Source organism: Thecamonas trahens (assembly GCF_000142905.1).
Source record: "Thecamonas trahens ATCC 50062 unplaced genomic scaffold supercont1.12, whole genome shotgun sequence".
NCBI lineage: Eukaryota > Apusomonadida > Apusomonadidae > Thecamonas > Thecamonas trahens.
This window is the reverse complement of record NW_013657668.1, coordinates 190,912-218,478: the sequence shown is the minus strand read 5'-3', so window position 1 is coordinate 218,478 and position 27,567 is coordinate 190,912. Positions and strand designations below refer to the sequence as shown.

General features: G+C 62.5%; 6 protein-coding genes across 6 annotated transcripts; 5 read left to right on the top strand and 1 right to left on the bottom strand.

Annotated features, from left to right (window-relative positions):
• Positions 1-65: 65 nt before the first annotated feature.
• On the top strand, positions 66-11,015 carry AMSG_03257 (uncharacterized protein; the record flags this gene model as incomplete). Its single annotated transcript, XM_013904647.1, has 5 exons — positions 66-4,139; positions 4,187-4,622; positions 4,797-7,290; positions 7,344-7,442; positions 7,505-11,015. 5 exons carry the CDS (start codon positions 66-68, stop codon positions 11,013-11,015), a joined length of 10,614 nt encoding a protein of 3,537 aa, XP_013760101.1.
• A 108-nt stretch (positions 11,016-11,123) lies between these two features.
• AMSG_03256 (uncharacterized protein) lies at positions 11,124-12,685 on the top strand. The gene is made up of 2 exons (XM_013904646.1): positions 11,124-11,282; positions 11,613-12,685. The coding sequence occupies exons 1-2, from the start codon at positions 11,141-11,143 to the stop codon at positions 12,584-12,586; spliced, it is 1,116 nt and encodes a 371-aa protein (XP_013760100.1). The 5' UTR covers positions 11,124-11,140; the 3' UTR covers positions 12,587-12,685.
• A 937-nt stretch (positions 12,686-13,622) lies between these two features.
• On the top strand, positions 13,623-14,912 carry AMSG_03255 (uncharacterized protein; the record flags this gene model as incomplete). The annotated part of the gene is made up of 1 exon (XM_013904645.1): positions 13,623-14,912. The coding sequence occupies one exon, from the start codon at positions 13,623-13,625 to the stop codon at positions 14,910-14,912; it is 1,290 nt and encodes a 429-aa protein (XP_013760099.1).
• A 71-nt stretch (positions 14,913-14,983) lies between these two features.
• On the top strand, positions 14,984-21,752 carry AMSG_03254 (uncharacterized protein; the record flags this gene model as incomplete). The annotated part of the gene is made up of 3 exons (XM_013904644.1): positions 14,984-18,948; positions 18,975-19,549; positions 19,576-21,752. 3 exons carry the CDS (start codon positions 14,984-14,986, stop codon positions 21,750-21,752), a joined length of 6,717 nt encoding a protein of 2,238 aa, XP_013760098.1.
• A 1,765-nt stretch (positions 21,753-23,517) lies between these two features.
• Positions 23,518-24,522, bottom strand: AMSG_03253 (uncharacterized protein; the record flags this gene model as incomplete). The annotated part of the gene is made up of 1 exon (XM_013904643.1): positions 23,518-24,522. The coding sequence occupies one exon, from the start codon at positions 24,520-24,522 to the stop codon at positions 23,518-23,520; it is 1,005 nt and encodes a 334-aa protein (XP_013760097.1).
• Positions 24,523-25,238: 716 nt separating this feature from the next.
• Positions 25,239-27,545, top strand: AMSG_03252 (thiamine biosynthesis lipoprotein; the record flags this gene model as incomplete). Its single annotated transcript, XM_013904642.1, has 1 exon — positions 25,239-27,545. The coding sequence occupies one exon, from the start codon at positions 25,239-25,241 to the stop codon at positions 27,543-27,545; it is 2,307 nt and encodes a 768-aa protein (XP_013760096.1).
• Between the last annotated feature and the right edge of the window lie 22 nt (positions 27,546-27,567).

The window sequence follows — 27,567 nt, the reverse complement described above, 5'->3', positions numbered from 1 at the left end:
CGCTCACGCCTTTGGCACAGGTGTTACTGTACCCACAGAGAGCAGCACGAGGTGAGGCAGGGACCATGTCGCTGCCGATTGTGACCCACGACTCGTTGACCATAGCCCACTCGGGCGCGTATTCGGCGAGTCTTGGCGCGGTCGAGGGCGAGTATGAGACCAAGCTCTCGATGGCGTATCTGGAGCGCGACGCGACACAGATGCAGCTCAACGAGGCTCAGGGCATCCAGGCTACGTACTGTCAAACCATTGCCGAGCTGGAGCAGGCGCTTGAGGACGAACGCGCCGCGCACAGCGCCACCCGCGCCGAGCTCAACGTCGCTGTCGCCTCGCACAACGAAGAGGCAGCAGCAGCCCGCACGGCGCTCGGTACCATCGAAGAGCTTCGTGGCACGCTCCGCGCTCGCGATGCCGAGTTGGCCAACGCCCGCGAGTGGGAGATTGCCACCAATGCGCGCCTCGCTGAGCTCGAGGCCGACAAGCGTGCGTCTCGCTCCGCCGCCGGCCTGCTCGATGCTCGGAACACAGAGCTTCGCAAGGTAGCCGAGGAGCTGGCGAGTGCCAAGGCTGAGATCGAGAGCCTCCGTCGCAACTTGCATGAGGCGCGGAGTGACGCTGCTGCCGCAGACAAGGCCCAGCTCGAGCTAACGTACGAGGTCCGCGCCACCAATGACGAGCTCGACCGCACGCGGGACGAGCTTGCAGCGCTCCGTGATGAGCGTCAACGGCTCTCTAGCCAGCTCAACACGGTGCTGGCGGACCGCGGGGAAGTCGAGGATCAGCTCAATGCGTCTGCTCTTGAGCTCGGCGACGAGCGCTCGCTGGCTATGGCGCTGGAGAACAAGATCGCCGCCATGGCCGCCGAGCTCCAGGCCGCCCGCGACGATGCGCTTGCCGCCCACCAGCTGGCTCTCCGACTTGAACTTGACGTTCGAAACTCTGAAGCCGAGGCCGCTATTGCGGTTGAGGCGGCCGAGTCTGCGGCCGCGTCGCGGATTGCGGACATGGAGGATCGAAATGCTCACCTGGAGTCGGTGGCGCAGCAGGCCAAGCTCGAACTTGACATTACCAAAATTGCGCTCTCCAAGGCCGACATGGACCGCGTGCGGCTGATGGGCGACGTTGAGATGCTACCGGCTCTCCAGGCTTCGCTTGACGAAGCTGTGGCCCGACACGAGGAGCTTGCCCTCGAGCGCGACGCGCTCCACGAGCTCATGATTGTCAAGGTTGGAGTAGAAGAGCGACTGGAGGCTGCATCGACAGCACTTGTCGAGCTTCAAGAGTCAGCCAGAGCTGCGCTTGCCGAGCTTGACGAGACCAAGGCTGCGCTGAGCAACGAACGCGAGGCGAGAACCAAGCTCGAGGCTCAGCTGAGCGTGCTCGAGGCATCAAGCTCGGAACGGATTGCTGGCCTCGAGGCTGCCAACATCAAGCTTGACAAAGAGGCCTTGGCAGCCGGCAACCGAGTCCGGCAGCTGACCGACACACTGCAAGAGACGCACAGCAAGCTGGAGAAAGCGCTTGTTGATCTCAATATTCTGCAGAACCAGTATGATGAAGTGCGGACGCGCGACGACCGGACTGCGACAGCGCTCGCCACGGTGCGCGAACAGGCAGCTCAGGATGCCGTGGCCGTTGTCGAGCTCCGTGCCACTGTCGAGTACCTGCAGGAGCTGTGTGAGGATGCCGATGCTGCGTGTGCGTCGCAGGCTAATCTGGCGGCGGCGTACGAGGCTCAAGTCCGTGATCTGCTCGCTGCACTGGAAGGCGCTGAGGCGGCGGCCAAGGCTGCACACGATGCCATGGCGTCGTCGCGCGAGACGTATGCGGCCGAGAAAGAGGAGTTGCTTGAACGGCTGTCGTCGGCCGAGGCCTCTGTACGCGACCAAGTCGAGGCTGCCTACCGCGAGCTGGAGATCGAGCACGCCAAGGCGTTTGGCGCAGCGCGGCGCGGTATGGACGAGCTTGGCGCCGAGCTGCGTGAGACCCGGGCTGAGTTGGCAGCCACCAAGTCACGGGCTGAGGAGATGCAAGCGTCGCTGGTCAACACAGAGCGGTTTGTGACCCACTACGCCGAGCAGGCGCGAAACGCCACCGCCGAGCTCAGCTCGTCCAAGGCCGAGCTTGACACCGTGCTAGGGACCCGCTCCGAGCTTGCAGCCAAGGTTACAGCGCTCGAGGCTCAGCTGGCTGAGGCCTCCCGCGATGCTGCAGCCATGGCTGCCGAGGTTGATGCTCACTCGGCCGAGGCTGCAGCGCTCGCCGAGCGCGTTGCCGACTACGAGGCTCAGCTGCGGGAGTTGGACACGGTGGTGGAGGCGTCAATGATGGAAAAGGCACAGGCAGTCGGGTATGTCAACCAGCTACTGGAAGGCGAAGCTGCGACTGCTGAAGCTGTTGCCACGCTGGAAGCCCGTGTTGACGAGCTCACTGCCGAGCTTGCAACCGCAGGCCCTGCTCGTGTTGCCACCCTGGAGTCGGAGCTTGCGCAGATTCGCCATGCTCACGACACCCGCGGCGAGGAGCTTAGCAAGACCGAGGCGCTCTTGGCGTCGAGCCGGCTGCAGACTGACTCGCTCGCCGCTACGGTTGAGAACCTCAAGAACGAGGCAGCCGAGGCGGCTCGCGAAGCCAAGGCGCTGCGGGATTTGGAGAAAGAGCACGCGGTGACCGGATTCAAGCTCGAGACTATCTCGGCAGAGCTCAGCGCCGCAGTGGAGAGAGCCAATCGTGAGCAGGCCCGGGCAGATGCGGCGGTTCGACGCGTGACGGAGCTCGAGGCTGCGGTCGCACAGGCACGCGACGATGCCGACCGTGCGCGGCGCGCAGCTGATAGTGCTGAGTCGCGCCTAGCAGCTATGCCATCTCAGGCAGAACTGCATGATGCATCGCTGATGGGGGAGCGTCTCGCCGAGGCCCGCACCCGGGTCACCGAGCTGGAAACGCGCCTGGCTACGCTCCATGACTCGCAGATGTCGGCGTCTGCAGCGCGAACAGCTGCTGAAGCGCGTGCAGCCGAGTCGGCTTCAGCGGCAGCGGTCGAGCTGGCGGGTGCCCGCTCCGAGGCAGCTGCGGCGCAGCGTCGCGCTGAAGATACAGCGGCCGAGCTCGCACGGGCACAGGCTGAAGTTACTAGGCTGACCGGGATTGCGTCCAGACTGGAGGCATCGCTGGAACACGCGACTGCAGACGCGCAAGCTGCCAAGAAAACGGCTGCCGAGTTGACAGCCCGACTCGAAGCTACGCAGGACAAGTGCAAGGAAGCTGCCGAGGCAGCAGCCCAAGCCGAGACGCGGGCAGCGCTTGCCGAGCAGGAGACTGGAGTTGCGCGGCATGCGCTTGCATCAGCCCACGACGACTACATCGGCCTGAAAAAGACCATGGAGGGCGCAGAGGCAGCGGCCAAGGCTGCGCTTGCCGAGCTGCGCCGGAATACCGACCGTCAGCTCGCCGATGCTGAGCGGGCGTCTACGAAGCTGAGCGCCGAACTGGAGGCTGTTCGCAGCGAGATTGCCTCTCGCCGGGCAACCGAGGACACAGTGCGAACGCTCGAGGCCAAGCTTGTTTGCCTGCGTAAGGAGCTTGACTCTGTGCAGGCCGAAGCACTGGCGGCAAGTTCACGGGCGCATGCACTCGAGGAGGCCTGCGAGTCCCGGGCAAGCGAGCTCGCGCAGCTGCGCGGGGCCAATGAGCGGCTGGAAGACGAGGTAGCAAGCGCGCGGCGCAGTGCGCGGCAGCACGTTGCTGAGGCCGAGAGCCTTCGCGATCGGCTTGACGGGCGAGCCCGTGAGGTGGCCAAGCTCGAGCGCGAGCTTGCGCTCTGCACTCAGCAGCTCGAGCACGTGGAGGACGCCCTTACCGATGCTCATCTCCGACCACAGAGCCGGACTCCAGTGATGGGTTCCGGCCTCGCGGCATGGGAACTTGCGACGACGCCGCCGTTCGACAGTTGCAAGGAGAACGTGCGCTCCGGGTATGAGAGCGATGACGCTGCTGTGCTGCGACAGAAGCTGGGCGAGATGCTGGCCACCGTGGAGGGTCTTCGAGATGTGCTGGTTGCGTCGGAGGAGGCGATTTCGCGAAGCAAGGCCGAGAACGCCGAGCTGCGGACTCAGGTCTCCGAGTTTGAGGACGCGCTGGTCATTCTTCAGCGGGAGAAAAAGCAGTGGACTCGCATCGAACCGAGTTGATGCAGTCTGTTGGTGCGTCATCGCTTAGGTCAACATCCGAGGCTAACCAGCTTCGGCAGGATCTGGAGTTAGAGCGGGCTAGGGCAAGCCAGGCGATCAAGGAGGCTAAGCTGCTGCGAGCGCAGTTGTCGCAGGCGCGAACGGCAGCATCCGCCGAGACCTCGCAGCGGATTCACCAAGCGTCGACTCGCCAGCGGCAGGAGATGGAGGAACTTCGGCGGACGGTGGACGATCTGCAGGAGCGCATTGCTCAGCTTGTGCGCGAGAACAGTGAGCTCCAGACGCGCCTCACTGCAGCGACGTCATCGTCGTCACGAGAGCAAGCGAACTTGACCCGGGCTACCCAGGCCGCCGAGCGCAAGATGATGGACGCGCTCCACCGCGAGCAGATGCTCAAAAACGACTTGGCCTCAAGAACGATCTCATTGCGCGGTATGAGGAAGAGCTGGCAGCAGTGTCGCGATAAAGAGTCAAAGGAGTGTGTGGCTAGTTGTCGCGAAAGAGGAACCGACCAACTCGGGCGCGGCGGCAACGACCGAACGGCAAGAGCTGTTGGCTTGGCCACTTGTCTCGGTGACCAGACGTCCAAACCAAGCACAGCGACAGGCGACGGCGTGGTTGTGGCGAGCAACATGTCTGGCGTGCCGCCGCTCATGGGGTTGACCAATCTGGGGCGGTTGGCGGAGGAGCCGGGCAACGAGTTCGACGCGTCCAAGGTGGACCTGAATGCGTTCTACGCGGACCTTGCCGATGATGAGTGGCAGGCACACGGCGAAGCCGGTGTGCAGCGGGCCAAGCCGACCGTGCGGTTCACCACGCCGCGGTCGAGTCTCGAAGAGGCGCAGTATACTACGGCCATGCTTGACAACATTGAGGCGACGGTCAACTCGGCGCTGTCCGAGTACGATGAGGCGCAGCGCGAGGCTGCCAGTGTCGACTCGGGCCTCTCGGAGCTGCTCTCGTCCGAAGCGCAGAGGCATGCTGCGCGCGGGCAAGTCAACGTCATCATTGTCAACTACGAGGCGTTGTGTATTACCCGCGAGGAGGCGCTCAAGTCGCTGCGCCGGTGGTTTGACGCCGCTGCTGACGGCGTCTTTGATGACATCGACATACACATCGAAGAGGCGGCGACCGCTCCGCTGGAGGAGGCCTTCCAGACCGCACTCGGCTCGACAGCCAAGCTGAAGACCATCAAGGACTCGATGGTCTCGCTCTACCGCTCCGAGGTCAATCGCAACTTTGACTTGCTTGACGCCTCCAAGGAGCTGTCCGGCAAGCGGGTCAAGGCACTGCGCGACGCGGTCAAGTCGGGCAAGCAGAAGATTTTTGCCAAGGAGCGCGAGTTGCAGACCTCGCGCGAAAAAATCGCCAAGTTGGAGGCCAAGGTAGCGTCACTAACCCTTGTGTTGGAGAGCAAGGATCGCGAGATCGACGAACTGTTGGCGTCGAACGAGTCATCTTTTGCCTCGCACATCACTTCGATGCAGGCATCGGCAGCAGCCGAGGCCTCGTCGTGGCGGGCAACGCTCGACGCGCTGGGCTTTGGTGATGATGACGATGACGACGAGCTCGGCGACTCGGCAGCCCTGGTGGAAAAGTACAAGAACTTGAAGAACCATGCACGCAAGCTCAAGCGCATGTACCAGGCCCTTGTCAAGGACACTGAGGCCTTCAAGGCGCTCACGGTAGTCCGTGAGAAAAAGGCCGAGCGGACTGTGGCGAAGATGCAGTCAGCGCTGCGACTCCAGCGCGGAATCAACGCCCGTCGCGGTGGTCTCGGATCACAGACTTCGCTCGCTTCGCTGACAGGCGGTGATGCCATCGACGACGAGCTTTCCATGTTTGAGGATCCTGTTTTCCGCGAGTATGTCGCCTCGCTGCATGCCGAGGTCTCGGCAGAATTGGAGGAGGTTCGGGCGTCGGCGGCTGCGGAAAAGACCGCCATGGAGACAGCGCATGCGCGCGAGGTCCAGTCGCTGAAGGCGCAGATTTTGACTATGGCGCGGACCGACGACTCGACGACCGGTCCGCTGCTGGCGCTCAACGCCTCGCTCGAGTCCAAGATACATGACCTCGAGGTCAAGCTCAAAAGCATTCGGAGCGAGGCTGAGGCTGCAGCCGATGCCAAGATTGCCAAGATCAAGGCAGCGTCGGAAGCCACTGTGGCCTCGCTGCAAAAGACGCTTGCCCAGCGGGCGGCCAAGCGCGCGGCTGACCACAAGGAGCATGGGGTCGACGAGCCCGAGCTGCAAGGCTCTCCTGCAAGCTCGCCGTCGCTGCGCGGGCGGCGAGGAAAGTCGGGCCGCAGTCGCGGCTCTGGTCGGCGGGGACGGGCAGGACGGGGCAAACGCGGCCGCAAGGGCCAGGGTGGCGGAAGGAAGGAGTCTCGCGAAGTCGTTGTCTCTGATGTCAACGGCGACGACTATGCTGCCCTCGAGGCCGAGGTTCGTCGCCTGAGCGAGGAGCTTGCTTCTGCGCGGGCCCGTACGACCGAGTCTGGACCATCAACCATGCTCGCTCCTTCGGCTGGCTTGACCACGCCCGACGAAGCCGTGCCGTCACCTCTTCCGCCACTTGTCGCGACTGAAGAGGCCGCCGCATCGCGGAGTGTTCTCCTGGGACTGCTTTCTGATGCGCGTTTGCTCTCTGACGATCCGGAGGTCCTTATTGATGATGAAGGCCAGGTTGGCGAGCGCCAGGTCAGCTCTGGTCAACCGGCGGTAGGCCTAGCCCCGAGCACGGTGGCGCAGACCTCGGACAAGCTCGCGTCGCGACTGCTTTCGCTCGAGTCCCAAACGACTGATGCGATGAAAGTGTATCTCGAGCGGGACCGACTGCAGACGCGGCTGGCGTCAATGCGCAGGCTCTACCTATCAGAGAAGCAAGCGCTCTACACACAGATCCAGAATCTAACTAACCAAAAGCAGGCGGCGCTCGATGCGGAGCAGCGAGCGCTTGCCGCGGCACGCATGTCGCAAGGCGAGGCTGCAGAGGTCAGGGCTCGGCTAATGGCGGCACTGGACGAGACCCGCCGACTGGCGGACGAGCACTCGTTGGCGCTCGAGCGTGCCCGTGATGCCGAGGACGAGACGACTCGGTTGTTGGCCCGTGAGTTGGTGGCGTGGGGCAAGGCGAGGTCGGCAATGACTCGAGTGTAGTGCTCGCTGAAGAGCATGCTGCTGAGCTGGATGTGCTCTCGCGCCAGCTCGAGGAAGACCCGGGGGTGCACCTAGATTCAGCGTCGCTGTTGCGGTTGGCGGACGAGATGGCGGCCACGGATGGCGAACTTGCCAACCAATTGAAGGTGTGCGCAGTGAGCTGAGTGAGGCGCAGACCGAGCGCAGTCGGCTCATGAGCCTCGTGACCTCGACTCGCAACGCGTCTCAAGCGCTGCGCGATCACATCACCGAGCTGGAGCAGCAGCTTGTGCGCGAGAGAACAGAGGCTCAAGCTGAGCGCGAGGCATTTGCGCGTGAGCGTGTGCAAGCTGACGAAGACATCGGTGGGCCGCGCATCTTGGTTTCAAAGGCTTCGTTGGCAGACCTCACGATTGAGACGGGGTGCAACAGCGAGCTCGAGCAGCAAGCGGACGGCATAGAAGCAAGTGTCGAATCAGTGCCGTCGTCAGTTCAGATTGGGCTAGGCGGGCGCGGCGGACGCAGCCGGCGGGCGCAGCGGACCAGCGACGGCAGCGGAACGCCGCGAACACCGATATCTCCTGCGTTTTCTGGGCCGGAGTGTCCTGGTGGGCGCGAGACCGAAGAGCGACTGGTCCGCGAGCTGGGCAAGGCCAAGAAAGAGATTGTGCGGCTCAAGTCGCGACTGCGGTGGGCGGAAGACAAGCTCAAGTATGTGATGGACGACGACGCATCGATGTCAGATGAGTCGAGCATCAGCGACTTTGGCCTTGGCCCAGGCGTGGGCAAGGGCGGTGGAGGCAAGGAGGTCAACGCATCAGCGGTGTACTCGCTGCAAGACAAGCTCAAGGGTGCCAGGATGAAGCTTCGTGCGGCGATTGTCCGCTATGAGTTTGCGGAGAAGACCAACGCCGAAATGGAAGCACAGATTGGGCGTCTGGTTGGCCGACTCAATGCAGGGAGAGATGTAGGGGCTCAAGCACTTGACGTGTCGACTGGAGAACTGTCCGCCATCAAGGACGGCGGGTTGCCCAACGTGGTTGACCAGGTGACGACTCTTGATGCGGCGAGTGGGGCGAGCCAAGGCGCGCGGGTGGGTGGCAGCGAGGCGGCCCACACCGAGATGTTTGTCGACGGCTACATGGCAATGATGGCCGTCAATGCCGAGCTGAAGGTCAAGGTGCGAGAGCAGACCGACGAGGTGATGCGGCTGCTGGACGGGCAAGAGGGCCTACGGAAGATTGTTCGCGACTGGCAAGCATCGGGTGCGGCCCTGCAGCGTGAGCGTGACGAGCTCAAGCTCAAAGTCGCCGACATGGCGTCTGAGCGGGAAGAAATGTCCAAGGTAACCCGCGCGTACTTGCGGAGCGTGTCGGAGAAGCACGACCAGGCGATAGTTCTGCTCCGCAAGATCGAGACCGAGCTTGTAGGCCAGATCAAGAATCTCAACACCAAGCTGACTGCGGCGGTGATTGCGGGTGACAAGGGTGAGCGGCGGTCGCGGGCGTTCCACCGCTCGCAGGTTGCCAAGATCTCTGCTGGCTACGACGAGCGCATCAGCGACTTGCAGCAAGCGCTGGGTGCTGAGATGGGGCCAGACTCGATTGCGGCTGTGCTCAAGTCGGACTACGAGAAGGCGCTGGCGCAGCGTGCGGCCGATCTTGAACGCGAAGCTTCTGTGCATCGAATGGAGCTGGCGTCCGAAGCACGGGCAGTGCTAGCCATGAGCCGAGAGGCGTACCGCGGTGCGCATGTTGCGGCACTCCGCATGTCGGCGTGTGTACGTGTTGTACATGCCGGAGTTGGCGCGCGGCTGGCGCGACTCGGGGTTGTTCCGGACGATTTTCTCACACAAGCCTTTGTGGCCGAGCCACGGCTGTTTGACAATGAGCTGGCGAGCGCACTGGAGGAGATTGACGCGGCCGAGTTGCCAGGCGAGGGCGGCGAGGCCGAGTACGGCAAGTTTGCTGCGCAGCTGGAAGGCCATCTGCGCACGACCAACAACGAGCTAGACGCGGCTGCCAATGAGACGCGGATGGCGTGCGCCGAGGTGTGGAAGTTTGTGGCGATGCTGGAGGAGGGCGTGGAGAAGAAGAACGCGGCGGCTGAGGAAGCTGTGGTCGAGGCCAAGGCCGCTGTGGTGTCCAAGACGGCGGCGCTAGACGCGGCTCGGGTCGAAACTATCGGGCTGCAACACCAGGTGGAGCAGCTGAAGGAGCAGCTGGCGTCTGCTCGCATCCTTGCCAGTGGCGAGAGTGGGAGTGGCTCGCAAAACAATGGTGGTGCAACTGCGCATGGCCTGTCGCTGGTGGAAACGCTACGTGCCGAGCGCAAGGCTGTGGCGGCCGAGCGCGAGAAGCTGATGGCAGAGCGGCGCGGGCAGCGTCGGTCGAGTATTGCGTATGGCAGTCGAGAGCCATCGGAGGCCGAGCTCAGAAAACAACCGCGCGAGCGCAAGATGTCCATATCCGGCAGGAGCCCGGCGCCCGGGCGGCTGCTTGGCTCGTCGAGCAACACGTTTGGGGCCGTTGACGCCGATACTGCCGCCGGGCTCGGTGTTGTGGGCTCGGTCTCCATGTCGAGCACGGGCGAAGGCGAGCACGTGGGTCGGAGCGTGACTGAAGTAGACCCAAAGGCGCGGGCTGCGTTTGCGCGGATTCTTGCGGGCAAGGAACAGCAACACGCGTCTGCGTTGGAACGGCTCCAGCGGGTTGTGGCGTACCAGGCGCAACAGATCCACGAGCTGAAGACGGCGCCGATGGCGCAGGGCAATGCGCTGTTGCCGCCTGGCTTGCCCACTCGGGGTGTGCCGCGGCGCGGCAGCAGCGTGTCGCCTGCGGTCAACGCGCTGTCGCGAGGCGTAGCTGCAGCGCGCGATGATGCGGCGGCGGCCAACTCGCCCGCTGGAGCGGCCGGGCACATGGCGTCACCATCGGCTGCCGCCGACCTAGGCCTAGAGGGTGGGGGATCGTCAACGCTGCAGCTCTTCCTCGAGCGCCAGCGGCTGATTGCTGAACTAGGTGAGACGCGCGCGGCACTGATGGAGGCGCGGCGGGTACTCGAGAGCCAGGCGCTCGCGGCGGATCCCCAGGCGCAGGCTGAGATCAAGGCATACCTTGGGCGCGACGCACAGCTGCGGCGTGCCAAGACAACAGCTCTCTTCCGCAAGTTCACTGCTGGCGTCCAAGCGCAAGACTCGGCACGGCAGCGCGCAGCGCTTGAGGCGACCGGCTCGGGGGACGACACGATGATGGATGCGCTGAAGCGGATGGAGATGTGGCACGGGGCCAAAGTGGCCATGTGGGAGGCGAAGAAGGCGGCGATTGTGGCCGAGCGGCAGCGGCAGGCCGAGGCCGTTCTGGCTGTGCTCAACTCGGTCACGCTCACGCGGCGTCTACAGCATGACGACGGCGACGGAACGTTCTTTTACGGTGTTGGATACTGGTCGTCCGAGATGGCAGCAATCCACGAGCTGGAGGTGGCATCTCGGATCGGCCAGCCCGTCCTCCGCGTGGAGCGCATTCCGCTCCGGCAGGCGTCTGGCCTACTTCCTCTGGAGCGGCACCGCGAGTGGTCGCCGATCAAGGCACGGACCGCCGACGTCGTTGCAGCTGACGTTGCAGATAGCTTTCCAAGCCTTAATCGGTACGATCGGCTTCCCGGAATTTCCCCGACGCGGTTCGGATAAAACAGAGGTGGTTTCCCCGACGCGGTTCGGATAAAGCAGCGGTGGTGTGAGTGGTAGCATTCGCCAGACATGTCAGCCGAGAGTCACCGGAGGGCATTACTTGTCTCGCAGCAAGCTGGACTGACATGTCTGCCTTCAATGCTGTCTTCCCCACCATCGGAGGCATTGGACACGCCACCTCCTTGTGGCTGCTCAAGAAGTTGCTGACTGTCCGTCGGGATGATCCTGCTCCCGAGCCGTGGTACAACTACCCCATGTGGTGGTTCAGTACGTTGTGCGTGTGTGTGTGTGCGGGGAAGAGGAGGGGAGGGTGTGGGAGGAGGGCAGGGTGGCGTGGGAGGAAAGAGGGAAGGTAGGGGCGGGGTGTGACCATGAGGGGACTGCCTCTCCCTTCCTGTGCCGACTGCTGTTGTTGTCGCTGTTGCTGTTGCACATGCCGGTGTTTGGCTGACTGGCAGCCCTGCCCCTCTCGTCGCAACTGCCCCCCCCCCCTTTCTCTCCATACTCCGACCCGTGTGAATCGTCCGGTTGGTACCACCGGGTGGTCTGTGGCCATGTACATGTGCTGGTGGGTACTAACGTTGTGTGGGTGTGTAGTTGTGGGTCTGTTTGGTCTCTCGGAGTTGTGCGTGGATGTCGGTGGAAGGGACATCAATGGGTCGTCGCTCTACCAGATCGCATCGCTGGCAACAGGCCTCGCGTACTCGTTCTTTGCGCTGAAGGAGACGCTGATGCGGAAGGATTTGGTGGCATATGCGCTGATTATTACAGGGGCGCTGCTCGCGTTGTGGGTGGTGGATCTTGTGGAGGTCTCTGTCCTCGTCTTTGTCATCTACGTCTTCCTCATTGGCTTTGCCCTCTTCTTCCTCTACCTGGGTATCTGGCACTACCGCAAGAAGCTCGGGACGTCGTCGATGGGTGACCCGCAGAACAAGCGGATCCGCAAGACGATGCCGATCTTGTACTCGGCAATCACTGCTGTCATTCAGGCGCTCATTTACGTGCCGGCCATCCTCTTTGTTGCTGCCTACGACCATGTCGGCTTTGTGATCTTTGTCTTTGTTGTTGCGTTCCTTGCCGCCACCGGTGCCGAGCTCTATTGGATGACCAAGGCGCTCATGGACTTTGACTACATCTACATTCTGGCCATGTTCCACGTCACCCTCCGCATCCTTGACTTTATCATCACTGGCCTGTTCGGTGGCTTCTCCGGAAAGTCAGTCCTGCTCTACGTGGCGCTCCCGCTCTGCGGCATCATGTTTGAGCTCATTGGCGCGTACGTGCTCTCGCTCCGCGAGAATTACACTCACTACTCGGTTCTGGGAATGGATGATCCGGAGGGTGGGGCGGTGAACCCCAACTTTGCAGCGCCGCCGGCCGCTGCCCGCACCACCTCGCGCTACGTCTCCGACTCGGGCTCGACCGACGACGCTGGTGACCTCCGCCCAACCACTCTTCCCGACTCGGACGTCTACTCGGACGAGGCCGGGTTCGAGGCCGACGCCCCCGGCCGCTCCTCAGGCTCGGATCTGGACGACGGCCCGGCCACTGTTCCCGTCAATAGGGCATGAGAGCAGGACATGAGAACAAACGTTGCCGATCGGGCCAACATCCCTTAACCGTGTTGCCTCATCATACCACCCCTCGGTCATTGGTAGATCTTGTACCAGTCAGTACATTCAAAGTGCTGTGCGATCATGGCTCTATTTGACTTGTGCTGGTCCTGCTAGAGTGTCGATTGCCGCTGTTGTGCCTTGTTGCGCTGGTGTTGCGCTCCAAGAGTTGCTGCGACTGCTACAAGTCGCTAACACTCGTAGTCGGCTGAGCGAAGCGAAGCAGCTGGTATCATACTTGCTGAGAGCTTGGATGGCGTCGACACAGTCGGTTCCGGAGGATCGGAAAGCCACCCACCCACCCTTTGATGACGATCTACGACGACGACGACGATGATGAGCGCGCCCTGGATGCCCAATTCTTAACTTGATCTCGGGTGTAGGCGAGCGTGCGGATGCAGCTCGTGTACATGCAGGCCATCGTGCCAATGGGCAGTATGTGCTGGCACTGGTGGGTGGCCAGCATAGTAAATGAGGGGAAATCTCTCAATATCGTCGAGCCAGTGGAGCGACGGCTCGGCCGGCAAGCGGTAATGCGCCGGATGACGAACAGTGAAACAATTCGCAAACGTATCCCCACGCGCGCAGCAGATACCTTATGGTCGACTCTCCGCTCATTCTCAAGTCACACGTCGTGAGACAGTTGACTTGTTCCATGCAATACATCCCGTCGTCCCTTGTGGCCGTGTTAGCAGTCTTCGGACTGATTCTGGCACCTGCTCTGGGTGGTACGTGGGTCAAAAGGAGGGGGGTGGCTCTACATGTAACAGGGAAGACATTGGCAGCGGTGAAAGCGTGCGATTAGTTGCCAGGTCGGTAGACTGACACAGGGGTGGAGAGCACAGATGTGGATGTGGCCACCTTTGGACCTTACCAGGTATACTCCGAGTCATCATATTCCAACAGAGTTGAGCTTCAGAGTACGCTCAACTGGTGTGCTACCCTCGACGGTGGCTCGGGTGGGTTCTTCATGCCTTGGGCGACCTCGGCCGCCATGGACAACTTTCTGGCGAACACGGGGCGAAGTCAGACCGATTTAGACTACGCTTATGGCCTTATTCGCTTCTTCGACATTACTGCCATCGACCAGGCCAAGTTCCAGTACCAGTACCGTGGTATCAATGGCCTGCAGTACAAGTATGCCAACTGGTACGGCGGCGAGCCCAACACGGTGTTAACCCAGTACATTTTCACTCGCTACGTGAGTGATGGGACTTGGCGCGACATTTACCCGCAGTACAGCTATCAACCGTACTGCATGCGTCTTGATCCGAGCCACAAAATGGTGGGAAATGTGAACCCTGATTTCCTCTACACCAACCCGGTTGACAACAAGCTACCCCTCTTTGTGCGTTCGGACATCATCACGCCGTCGTTCACGGCGCTGATGGGCTTTACCGCCACCGACTGTACTGCGTTGCAGGGCATCCAGCCGATGCGCTCGTCGTACTTTTGGGTGGAGAAGCCGCTGCCCGAGTCACTTCTTGGGACAAACATCCGCATCTGCACCTCGAACGACTTTGGCGTCAACTGGCAGCTTCAGACCGACTTTACGGTCACAGTCGCGCTCGGTCGCCCGTACCCGACGACCTTCACCGATGTGACACCGAAAACGATCGGTCATGGATCAACCGGAACGACTTCGCTGTCGGTCGTCGTCACCGACTCAGCGTATGTCTCTGCCACCGGGGCTGAGTTTGCCTTTGTCGATCCGGCGACATATGTCTCGGATCCGGCGACCGCCTGTGCAGCGAGCGGCATCTCCAACGCTTACCACGCAGCAACGCAGGCGTGCGCTTGGCTCATAACCAAAGCCAAAGTCACTCTCGCCACGGCTGTCGATGCATGTGCCAAGGAGGGTGGCGTCGTTCTCGAGCGTGGCACCGATCCGGAGTGGAATACCTTTTTCACCTGGTTCGATGGCATCTCCGGTCTCGCTAGCAATGACTACTGGATCGGCTCGCGGCTGCTGACCAACCCTCGCAGCTTTGACAACGGGCTCCGAATGCCTGCAACGTACGTCAACCCTCTCACACGTGCTACTACTTCGCATCTCGGTGTTTGGCAGGCCTTTCCAAGTGATCGTCCTAACGAGAACGACGTTGTTATCAGGGGCAACTTTGGCCTGAACGGGCTCTTGCGCGGGACCAACGACCCCAACAACAAGTACGTGTTTGCGTGCATGCGCCGTGGTCCGCCTCAATTGTGCGACTCTAGTAGGATCGGCGAGACGGCTGTGGCATCGACATCAGTCACTTTTGAGCGGGCAACTTGGATGAACTGACCGCTACCCTTGGCAAGACGTCTACATACGAGTTCTGTGCTCGCTCGCTCGGGGAGTGGGTCCATCAGCCGATGCTCTCCCTCACCCACGTCCTCGTCACTCCGACCTCGATCACCGCCATGACGCCCAGGACCGTCGGCGCCGGCGTGACCTTTACCGCCACCTTTGCCGTCGCCCCGGGCCACCGCATCCACTCGCCGACTTCGCAGTTTGCCTTTTCCACTGACTGCTCTGGCAGTACGCCGCAGTACGAGACCGCCTACAACTCGGAGAGCGGTCGCTACACCGGCGTCTCCATCCCGACCTTTGGCACCTACAAGCTCTGCGTTCGATCGTCGACCAGTTCTCTGCGGGTCGAGATGACCGGCATCCAGCTGGTTGTTGCTCCCAGCGGTGTCAACGCCATCGCCTCGGTCACCCCGCCGTCTATCGCTGCCGGTGCTCCGGCCCGGTTTGTCTTTTCTGGTGCCCAGGTGACCGACACCGGCACCCGTCTTGCGCTCGTCGCCAGCGGAGCACCGTCATGTGTCGTGGATAACCATGTTGCACCGGCTGTGCCGTACTCTGCGACTGGGTCTGTCCTCGTGGCGCCATCGCTTGCAGCGGGCGCGTATCACGTGTGCTACTCGGTCGATGGCGGTGTGTCGTTTGCGCGCCAGACGGGCCCGGTCATCACTGTGGTCGACGTCACTTCATCTACCATCTCGTCATTCTCGCCGCAAAGCGCGTACGCCGACGATGCTGGTGTCTTTCTTGAGCTCAACGGCCTGTCGAGCGTGCTCTCTGGACAGGTCGGGCTCTCGACAGCGCCCGACTGCTCAGTCCCGCCTTCTACTGCCACCATCTCCAACGCGGTGGTGGTCAACGGGCGCGGGATGGCGTCGATATCGCTCAACAGCGGCGTGCCTGCGGGTCAGTACTACCTCTGTCTTGCATCAGCGGCCAAGCCAGGTACGTGGGTGGGACAGGCTAGCGGCGCAGCGTTCGTGGTCTTCTCGCCACCCAGTGCGACCTCGTTGACGCTGGACTCGCCGCCAGCGGTGCTCGGCAACTCGTTGAGCTCGTATGTGGTGAGCTTCACGGCCGGCGGTGGACCGCCGGGCGCCAAGGTGGCCATCTCACCCTACGCCTCATGTCAGGACCGCAAGGTCGAGGTGGCGCTTGCCGATGGCTCGATCGACCTCGCGCTCAGCGTCGACTACGGCGAGCCGGCGGCGCAGCTCTCCAAGAACTACCACGTCTGCTACACAGCCGAGGGCACGCGTTGGGGCTCGACGGGGCAAACGATCCAGTACGCGATCGACTCGCCGAATGCGATGACCGATCTGGTACCGTCGACGGTGCTGAACGGGACGCAGCCGCTCATGACCTTTGGGTCGCTGCAGCAGACGTCGGTGCCGTCACAGGTCCAAGTGGCGCTCCTGCATCCAGACGCCAATCAGGACTGTGGGCAGACGGGCTTCCACATCGGGACGGTTGATGTGCAGGCCAAGAACCAGGAGCTTCTGGTGAGCGAGGCGCTCGCCGAGCCTGGTGTGTTCGATGTCTGCCTCACAGTCAACGGCGGAGCGACATGGACGCGGCAACTTCGATCGCAAGTGTCTGTGGTGAACGAGCCGCTGGCGCTGTCGATCGAGTCTGCCACGCCGCAGATTGTGGCGTCTGGTGTGCCCGGTCTCGCGTTCGACATTGTGACCGATGCCCGCGACGGGACGACACAGCTTGCAATGGCCAAGTCTGGAGCGTGTGTTTCGGGGCGGATTGGCGAAGTGGCGTACACCACCGGTTCGCCGTCGCCGCCACCGTTCACGGCGCCGACGGGGCTAGACAAGGGCAAGTATCAGTTCTGCTTCTACAAGCCTATTCTTCTCGCCGAATGGGTGGCGCAGATCGCAGTCGGTGCGGAGATCACGGTCGTGTCGTCGACGGAGGCGCTGATTCTGTCGTCGCTCGAGCCTGCGTTCCTTGGCTCGGGCATGACGAGTGACCTCGTGCCGTCGGGGACGTCGAACCTCATCGGGGCGTCGTCGACCAAGGTGGCGGTCATTCCGGTTGCCGACTCGTGCGGCTCGGTGCCGGTCGCGAGCGAGCGTGAGTTTGGATACGGCAACACGACGATCCGTGGGTATGTCGGCGATCCGACACCGGGCATGTACAAGGTGTGCACGCAGATGGATGCCACGACGGCGTGGGTGGAGAATCCTGCGGCAACGTTTACGGTTGTCGGGCCGAGTGCAGACCGGTTTGTGACGCCGGTGCCAAACGTGATGGGCGCCAAGACGCGGCCGACGATCACGCTGACGGGCAACGGAGCTTACCACGCCAAGGGCGCGACGGTGGGGCTCTCGACCTCGGCGAGCTGCGCGAGCGTGGATGCGTCGGTGGATCTCAGCACCGACCTTGGGGCAACCGTGGCTATCACGGTGGACCGCGACTACGCGTCGGGCCCGCTGTATGTGTGCTACTCAACAGACGGCAAGGCAAGCTACACGGCGCAGAGCGCAACGATCGATGTGGTGACGATTGACACAAACACGCTGACGTCGGTGGACCGGCGATACCACCCTGCAGACAAGAGCGGGCTGACGATGACGTTTAGCACGTTTACGCCTGTGGCGACGGGCGCAATCGCATTTGCGGCGGCAGGCAAAAGCTGCCTTATTCTGGGTGACCGCGAGGCTGTGACGGACATGACGGCGACAGGACCGGTGACGCTGTCTGCGCCACTGGCATTGGGAGCGTACTCGACGTGCTACACGGTCAATCGTGGGGCGCCGTCCGAGGAGTGGACGCAGCAGTCGTCGGTGACGCTCACGGTGCAAGCTGGAAGCAGCACGACAGTGACAGGCCTGGTGCCGGCGGAGGTGCCGTCCGGAGTGGACGACTTTGTGCTAACGGTATCGTCGTCGATTGTGCTGATGAGCGGCGTCGAGCTCGGGTTTACGCTCACTGCCGGCGACTGCTCGTCCCCGCAGGTTGTGACGCTCATCAACAACGGGTCGCAGACCGAGTACGTGCTTGGCGGCGGGAGCGGCGGATTCACGAGCGCAGGCGTGTACTACGCGTGCGTGCGAGTCGACTCGGACGTGCCGACGTGGCTGGCGCAGACGGGTGTGTCTGTGCAGGCGATTGCTGCGACGGCGACGACGGTGACGAGCCTGTCGCCGCTTATGGTACCTGTCGGCGTGAACCCGGTGTTTGCGATGACCGGCTCCAACATCAAGCCGTCTGCTGCGACGCGGGTGTTCTTCTCGTCGTCGGCGTCGTGCACGCCCGAGCTGGGCGTGATTCCGATTGTGAGCGGGACCGAGACGCAGTGGACGTCGGCGATCAACACACCGGGCAACTACACGGTGTGCTATGGGGTGCACGCGACGCAGGTTGTGGCGCAGACAAGCGTGGGCAAGCTGGTGGTGCGCGGTGCGACTGACGCGATTGATCATGTCGACCCGCGTGTTGTGGGCGTGGGCTCGAAGCCGACGTTTGCGCTGTCGGGAGTGTACTTTGAGTCGTCGTCGTTGATGTCGCTGGTGCCTGTGGGCGTCGGGTGTGGAGCCGGGGCCGGGACGTACGTGGATGTGCCGTGGACTGGGCCAACGATCGCCGCGGCGAGCGCGATGCCTGCAGCAGGCGACTATGTGGCGTGCTACTCGTGGGACGGCAGCCGTGGCGGGCTTGTGCAGCAGGATGGACCGCTTGTGCGTGTGGTGAACGTGACTGCGAACGATGTGGTGGATGTGAACCCGAAGTTGTTTGGCACGACCAAGCCGCCGCCGCTGACGATCAGCCTCAACGCTGGGGTGGAGATCTCTGCGACGACGTGGTTCGCACTTGTTGCGCAGGGCGTGGCATGCGATTCCGAGAACGTGGACGGCGCTGTCTCGCTCGGATCTGGGGCGACAACGTTCAACCTGGGGCCGTTTAACTCGCCATCGGGGCCGTACGAGGTTTGCTTGTCTGTGGATGGCGGGCTGAGCTACGTCAAGCAGGCTGGGCTCAATGTGACGGCGCTCTCTGCGCAGCCGACAACGATTACGTCGCTGAGCATTGACGGGGGCGAAGAGGCTGGAACGTGCTCGAGGCCGGAGTGCAGACGGAGATTGTTCTCGCTGGTGCGACGGCGTCGGTCAACACCAAGATCGGGTTTGACCGCGTGTCGGGCGGGTGCCAGGTGCCGAGCAACGTGCTGTACGCGCGCGACTACAATGAGGCTGGGCCTGGCGGACTCGCGTATTTTAACGTGACGTTTGCTAACGCTGGCGAGTACGTGGTGTGTCTGTCTGTGGACAGTGGCGACAACTACGTGATGCAGAGCCTTGCCGAGACGCGTGTGCAGGTGATTGTGTGTGCCGCGCAGACATCGTGCGGCGCGTGTGCGTCGATCTGCTCGTGGTGCCTCGAGGAGTCAAGCTGTGTGTCGCGTGTGGGGATCGGCGGCGGGGCGTGTGCCAACACGACGACGGTGATTCCCGGGCTGAGCGGCGAGAACCGGGCGTGTCCGACGGGCACGCCGTCTGCGTCGTCGGGCTCGATGCAGGGCGGGACCGAGGTTGTGTTTTCGGGCGGCCCGTTCCTGCCTGGCACGACGTGTCAGTGGGACCGTGGTGCCGGGCAGGACATTGTGGAGCTTGCGGCACGTGTGGCCGAGCGACCGAATCGTCAGCTACGTGCGTGTCGCCGACGTCGCTGGTGGCGACAACTGGAACGCTCACGCTGCGGTATATCGACGAGGACTATCTTGCACCTGTGCCGTTCGAGTACTACTCGTGCCTGCTCCGGGACACGTGCTCCGAGTGCTGGGAGGCAGCGCGGCCCGAGTGCGGGTGGTGCGTGGACACGCAGCAGTGCACGATTGCGTCGTCGTGCGTGAACCCGAACGCGACGGCGCCGTCCGAGACGCCGCTGTTTGGCGGGCAGGGCTGCCCGTCTGTGGACGCGATTGCGCCGCTCAACGGGCTTACATCGGGTGGTGAGACGGTGACGGTGACCGGCGTGCTGTTCACCAACTACTCGCGGCTGCTGTGTGCGTTTGACGGAGTGCCGGTCAACGAGACGGTGTATGTGTCCGAGAGCGAGCTGCAGTGTTCGACACCGCAGCGCGGGGCCGGTGGCGCGCAGTTTACGGTGGTGGCGCCGTGGGGCCGGTTTGACGAGACGACGCTGTTCTTTGTGTTTGAGCAGCCTGCGGCGGTACCCAAGCCGCCGGAGCCGCCGCTGGGCACGAGCTCGATTGTCGGCATTGCGGTTGCGGGAGCTGTTTGCTGCCTGCTGATTGTGCTCCTCGGGATCCTTGTGTACAAGCGGAAACGCGAGGAGGAGCTGTACGGGCCACCGGAGCTGACGGACGATCTGCGGCATTCTGTGGTGTTTGGCTCGTTTGGATCGAAGAAGCCGCTCGATTTCGACGCTATCATTGCCAAGTCGGGCCCGCTGCTGGAGATGCTGCTGCTGCCGGGCTACGAGGTGCTTCACGCCGTGGTGGACGTGACGCAGGCGACGGAGGCGGACAACGTGGCCAAGGCTGTGCTCATTCTCACCGAGGCGCACAAGCTGTCTGTGGACCTGCAGAAGGACTTTATCACGCGGGAGGTGTTTGGAGCGCAGTCGCAGGCGACGATGTTCCGGACCAACTCGTTTGCGACCAAAATGTTCAAGACGTACTCGAAGATGCAGGGCCTGGACTACGTGCACGCGACGATTGGGCGACCGCTGAACAAGATCATCCACGATCTGGAGCTCGAGGAGCAGAAGAAGGCCAAGGGCGAGGCGCAGGACGAGACGAACAAGTTCGGGCTGCTTAACAAGTGCCAGCGGATGTTCAACACGATTGTGGAGTCTGAGCGGTACCTGCCTGTGGCGTTCCGCGAGCTGTTTGCTCATGTGCAGGCGTGCATGTCTGAGCGGTTCCCGGTGTCGACGGAGAACCTCGCGGCTATTGTGGCGGAGAACCTGCACGACAATCTGAAGGAGACCAAGTCTGCGTACGTCAACGGGTCCGAGGTCTTCCACGAGATCGAGAACCTGGAGCCGCTGCTGACGTCCGACCTGGCGTCGATCGGAGTGGCGATCAACCCGATGCGGGAGGGGCTCGACATGTTCAACGACGCAATCCTGGAGCTGACGGACAAGCTCGACCAGATGGTGGACGCGTGTGACAACCTGCAGGGAGCGCTGGACCCGACGTCGCAGGCTGCGCGGCGGCTGCTTGAGGAGCACACGCAGCAGCAGAACTCGATTGCGGTTGGTGGGTTCTTCTTCCTCCGTTTCATGGTGCCGTGCATCACGGCGCCCGAGTCGTACGGGCTGGTGAAGGAGCTGCCGACGCCGACGGAGCGGAAGCTGCTTGTGCTGATCGGCAAGGTGCTGCAGAACCTGTCGAACAAGAAGGAGTTTGGCAACAAGGAGAAGAAAATGCTTCAGTTCAACGACTTTATCGTGTCGAACGAACGCGTGATGGCGGAGCTGTTCGACAAGCTCTCGACGGTGCCGGAGCGCGTGGAGGGCGTGGCGGTGACGTTCTCGGAGGTTCCGGAGAAGTACCGCGACGCGGCGATTTGCACGCTGTACCAGCACATCGAGCGGCTGCTGCCCAAGGTTGTGGCGCGGCTGACGGACGCAGAGCTGTGCGACGACGAGCCGACGCGAGTGATGCGGGAGCAGATGGCGCGAATGCTCGCGATGCTCTACGGGCGTGCGGATCTCGCAGGCGTTGAGAAACAGGCAACCGTGCAGCGGACGGCGCACCTCAACTCGGAGGACGACTCGTCGTCGTCGAGCTCGACGGACTCGTCGGACTCGTTTGCAATGCCGGCGGGAGCAATTGTGGAGAAGGAGCTGTAGCCATGACGTTGATAGCCAAGCGTATGCTTGCGATTTTCCCATGAAAGCAAGCGATTTTGAGCTTGAAGGGTGTGGAGGCTGGTGGTGTGTGTGTGAGAATCAGTTTAATGATGTAGACTAGAGGGTCCACAACCAACCGAACGTCGGACGAAGCCCCCGACCGTAGGAAGGGACTGTCCGGGCCCGTCTGGCGCCAACTTACTCGTGAGCCTCGTCATACGCATGAAGCGCTTGGACTTGGGGCCTGGCCTTGGGTAGGGGTCAGGACGTGGATCGGACCGGCGTGAGCCGGGCCGATTAGAACAATTATGCCGCCCTGCACGGGTGCAGGGGTTAGTTATCCAACCTTACGGTAGGGGGTCTCCGACCCGATAAGGTTGCATCGGATCTTGGGTGCAGGAGGAGGTCTTGTCCAGAAAGAGAGGGGAAAGGGGGGAAGGGGGCGAAAAAAGGGGGTAAACTGGCGTGTTGGGGGGGTTAAGAGATGGGCGTTGGAGATGGCGTTGAAGATGGCGTTGACAATGGACGAGACACAGCAGCGCTGTTGAGAGCTCCTGTGTTCCAGATCACGTGCTGGAGAGTTGTTGCATGGAGTTAAGCAGAGAAGCACCTACAGGAACCGCAGGGTGCCACCTGCCGTGGGATTGTACGCCGGCCCTAAGTACCGCGAACCACTGATCTCACTACGGCGAGAAGACGGCCGCCACATAGGACATCCGTAAGTGGTGCGGCGTACAACTTGTTGGGTGCTCAACATCGACTGCAGGATACTCTAGTCACTTGGAATCCCTCACTGGGGCGCCGACGACCGATATTCCTTCAGATCCCACCCTCCAAGAGGTCGACCTCTGTCCTGGTTGCAGCTCAGGACCACCGAGCATCCGGCGGTCCACCAGGGAGAGGTTGGCAATATGGATGATAATGCCGACAACATGTGACGACACTGGTTGCCGTCGGCGGACCGACGGCGGGATGGACACACATCCCATGGGGGGTTAGGAGGATCAGCGTGAGCAGGGCGCATGCGCCCTCGCCCCGCTGATCCGTCCACACCTCGCAGCGCCGTTTAGGGACGGATCCCTGACCGCAACCAACGGGGGCGACAAACGGTAGGTGCACCTACCGCCGGTCAACCCCCTTCGAATGAGACCGCACCCCCTTGCGGACTCCGGTCGCATGACGTTTGGCGGGTCATTTCTGACCACGAGGAAGGATGTGCAAGGGCGCCAGACGGACTGCGTCCTGGCGCCCAGGGGGCCGGCTCCTCCCCTGGCCCCCCTTCCTGGTGGTACACGCTCCTCGGCCTGCTCAAGACACCGGGTGCACCCCCGGCCACGGGCAGAGCCCGTGACTGGTTGCTACCCTTCATCCGGTGCCCTGAGCGCGGATGAAGCCGAAGGTCGCGCGACCCCAAAAATTACATTGTCCACGACTCCCGCACTGTCCAAGGACAGTACGGCCCCCTCATGTAGGGGGTCTCCCAGGGTGTGCACTGTGTCATCCACACCACAGCCCTGTTTGTCACCGGGACTCCCGACCGCGAGCCTGCGAGCGGGAGGGGAAATTCCGGAGAGAGGAGTCCTGGAGGCTGGTGGTGCGGAAATGGCCATCGTTTCGTCTTTGAGAGATCCAAAAAACGCACGATCATGCATTTTCATTCAACGTGGAGAAATAGGAGGAGACTAGCTGCTGGGAAGATGAGCTTGTTTATCGCAGTAATGAGAGGTGCAGTGTGGCGAGATGCAGGCGGCGAAAGCGTGGAGTACTAGCTGATGTTGAATGAGGCGTGGTTCCACGGATTGAGAACGCGAGAGAAGAGCTCACGCTGCTTGCGCTGCTCGACCACGTCATCAGCGGTGACCGGCTTGCGGTAAAAAGCATCTGCGTATTCGGACTGGCGATACATACGGAAGGAGCGGTTGGCGTTGAAAGAGGGAGATGACGGCCTGTAGCCAGCGTAACCGGGCACCATCTCGCGGCCAACGTTGAGGGTGGACGAGGCCTTTTCGGTCCTGCGCGGACAGTTAGCGACAGCCTGGCGGCGAGCGTGGACGTTGTGCGGATCGGCCGGGAGGAAGCCCGTGTAGCCCGGAAGGTGGTTGGTTGTTTTTGTGGAGCCTGCGGCGAGGTCGGCGTTGGAGGAGCGAAGCGAGATCTCCTTGGGATGGCGCGGGTTGGCCTCGACGGGATTGTAGCCGTATTCGCCGTATTCGCGATGGCACATGGAGCGCACCGGAAGCGGGCAAAGAACCTCATGCTCGCGCGGCGGGCGAGTCTGCTCAACCTTGTTTCGTTTGGCAAGGACCGGCGGCGGGGCGTGGGTCGGATCGACGGCGTCAGGCCCGGCGGCGAGCCGGCGGGCGGTCTCTTCCCGCTCGCCGGCAGCGGCCACAAGGGCCGACTCAAAGTCTGACGAGTAGATCGAGACTGCCCGGTTCGGATCATATACACGCAGCGAGTCTTGGGTGGTATCGAGGGCGTGATCGGTGTGAGCAGTAGGAGCATCAGATGCAGACGTAGCGCCAGCGGCGATGTGGCCGGGCTGGGGCAAGGGTTCGCCAGATGTAGGCGGCGCGGGCGAGGCCGCAGAGGCAGATGCAGAGGCCGATGTCGGCGGCGGGTGGGAGTGGTGGTCACCGGAGATGTCTGCGGTGAGATCGATGCCCTTGTGGCGACGCCACTCGTAGCTTGTGTTGGGCCGCTCGTAGACAAAGTCCTTCGCGGGGAGGGCCACGTCCTCTGTGTAGGAGGAGAGGAAGCGGGAGGACATGAAGACTGTGGCAGTTGGAGTCGGTGTGGTTTGGTGTGTGGTGTGGTGGAGTGCGTGGGGCTGGAAGAGGAAGCGGCCACAGTGGGTGGGTGTCTCGTGTGGGGGGGGGAGGGGGTGGCGGTGCCGTGTGGCCAACGGTCAGGGCAAAAGGGGAGGGTTTGGGGGGAGACGACAACTATCGAACGATGTGGAAGACTGAAGACAATGAGCAGACGAACGATTACGGTTGAACGAATGACAACGATCAGACGAACGATTACGGTTGAACGAATGACAACGATCAGACGAACGATTACGGTTGAACGAATGACAACGATCAGACGAACGATTACGGTTGAACGAATGACAACGATCAGACGAACGATTACGGTTGAACGAATGACAACGATCAGACGAACGATTACGGTTGAACGAATGACAACGATCAGACGAACGATTACGGTTGAACGAACGACTGTGATGGGCTCGGCTCGGCCTGAGCTGCCAGTGCCGAAGCCGTGGATGAAGCAGATACATTTCGCCGCACCTCTCACTCCCTGGCACCAAGCACCAACTACTACCCTCGTCTGCCACCAGCCATGGCCTTTGCCACGTCGGCATCGTCTCTCATGCTCTCCTCGCCAGCCGCCTCGCGAGGCTCACCCGCTCACCCGCTGCCCCGCCTCCCGACACGGTCTGCCACTGCGGCAGGTGCCGTCGACACCTCCGGCACACGCATGGCCCTCGCCTACCACGTTGTCGCCCTTCCGCCAGGCATCGGGCCCGATGCCCACGCCGCGGCATCATCCGCCGTTGCCGAAGCCATTGACACCTCCTTTGACGCTATCCACGCCGTCCTCGATCCGTTCAACCCAGACTCAGAGATCGTCGCCCTCAACGCCTTCCTCGCTGTCGATGCCGAGAGCATCGATGGCGCCGACAACGCTGATGGCACCAATGGAGCTGCTACGGGCGAGAAGCAAGCACCGAGCCCATCATTCTCGCTCTCACCGCTGATGCAGAGGGCGCTGGCGCTGGCGGGCGAGGCGCACGCTCTGACTCTCGGTGCGTACGACGCCACGGCCAAGCCACTGTACGATGCCTGGCGCTCCGCGCTCGCTGCAGACTCGCTGCTCTCGCCAGCGAGGCAGAAAGATGTCATGAACGTCGTTGGTTGGCATCTGGTCGAAGTCGACGACGGGAAGATCGTGCGCGACCGCATCCCGCCCGGCGTCCAGATCGACTTGCTCGGCCTCGCCAAGGGTCTCGCCATTGACCTCATTGCAGATGCTCTGCTCGACGTGGGTTTTGAGGCGTTTATGGTCGAGTGGGGCGGCGATATGGTCGTTGCGGGCGGGCCGCCGGCTGCGCCTCCGTCGTCTGCGCTGGGCGGACGACGGGCCGGGCCGCAGACACACACCGGGGTAGGGTGGGGATGGGACGTAGCGGTTGCGACACCACCACCTGTTTCTACGCTGTTTGCAGCATGGACTGCCGGAGAGCCGCTGGCAGATCTCGCTGGCTCAGCTGGTACGCTCGCCACGCTCAAGATCACGCCGCCACCAGGCGTCCGCTACGTCTCAGTTGTTACGTCGGGCGACTACACCGAGCTGTTCAAGTTTGGGCACACCCACTTTGTGGACCCGCACTCGGGCGCGCTGCTTAAGCTTGGGGCTGGCATGCCCGCGTCGGTCACGATTGTGACCTCGGCAGCCTGCGCACTTGCCGATGCGCTCGCCACTGCTGCCGTCGTCATCGGCGCCCGATCCGGGCCCGACGGCATCGCGGCCTGGCTGGACCTGCTTCCGTCGCGGCTCGAGTCGCCAGGTCACCTCGCCTACGGTCTGTGGTGGCGGCCGGGGCCCGACTGTGACACGACCTGGCTCTCGACCCTCGAATCGTCGCTGCTGTGTGCTCGCAGAGGCAGTGACGGCAGCGCTGCCATGCCTGCACCAATCCGCCGGCTCCTTCGCTGCCTGCCTCGTGGTATGTGGGAGCTGCGACTTGGCCCTGAGCTGGAAGCGTTGACGGCGACGTCTGTCATCACCTTGCCAACTGCTATCACCTTTGCTCTCGAAGCCTCCGCCGCCACGTCCCTGCCGCTGGGCACTGAGCTTAGCCAGGCGCACGCGGCGGAGCTTGCCCTCCCGGCCGGCGTGGCGAGCATCCTCTTCACCGGCACCTTTTCTGCTGTGCGATGCGTGGCTGGACGCAAGGAGGCACCGACGGGAGTTACGCCGCTAGTGGCTACGGGCTTGTCTGTTTATGCTGTCGGCGACCACGTGCTCGTTGTCGGTTTCATTGATGGTGCCGTCCCGGGCGATGTTGCCGGTGGCCTGCCTACGCTCTATGCCAACCGCGAGGTTACTCTTGCCTCACATCCGGTCGTCAAAGCGTTTGGAAAGAACGCTCCGATCGCGGTGCTGGATCCCGGGCCGGATGATCCCAGCCTCTTGCTCGACGCGCTGTGCGCCTTCCCAGCAGCGTTGATGGTGCGCAAGACGATGGTGGACAAGCGAATCGACTATGACTGGTTTGCCGTCCGCTTTGTCGAGCTCTCACTGGAGCCTGCCCTTGTTGCGGTGACTCTGCCTGGGGCGGTGCCGGCTGGCGCTGCGCTCACGCTCAATCTTCTTTCCATGCGGCAGAAGCAGCTGCTTGGGACGCTGCGGCCGAGCGAAGAGCACCAGTATGAGGCCAAGGCATCGGCTGCCTTTCGTCGCCTTCAGACGGCGACCTTCCGCGAAGCTGATGTTGAGTACGCCGCAATCCGGTCGTCGACTGCAGTCGTCCTTTGCACAGCGACCGAGACAGCCATCAGGGTTTCGTCTGGCACCTCCCTTGTCGTCTGCCGCGTCCACGGCCTCTTGGAGCGCTCCCCGTGGCGTCCGGCCGCTGCCGCCGTCTTTGCCAATGGCATTGTCGCCTCCGTGGCCTCGACCCAAGCTGCACCGTCCGCCCCGACCACGCCACAACCGCAACCATCATCGGCATCGATCGATCCACCGCCCGAAGTTGCCGACCTCCTCGCCGCGTTCTCATAACGCCCTCTCCTGCCCAGTTTGA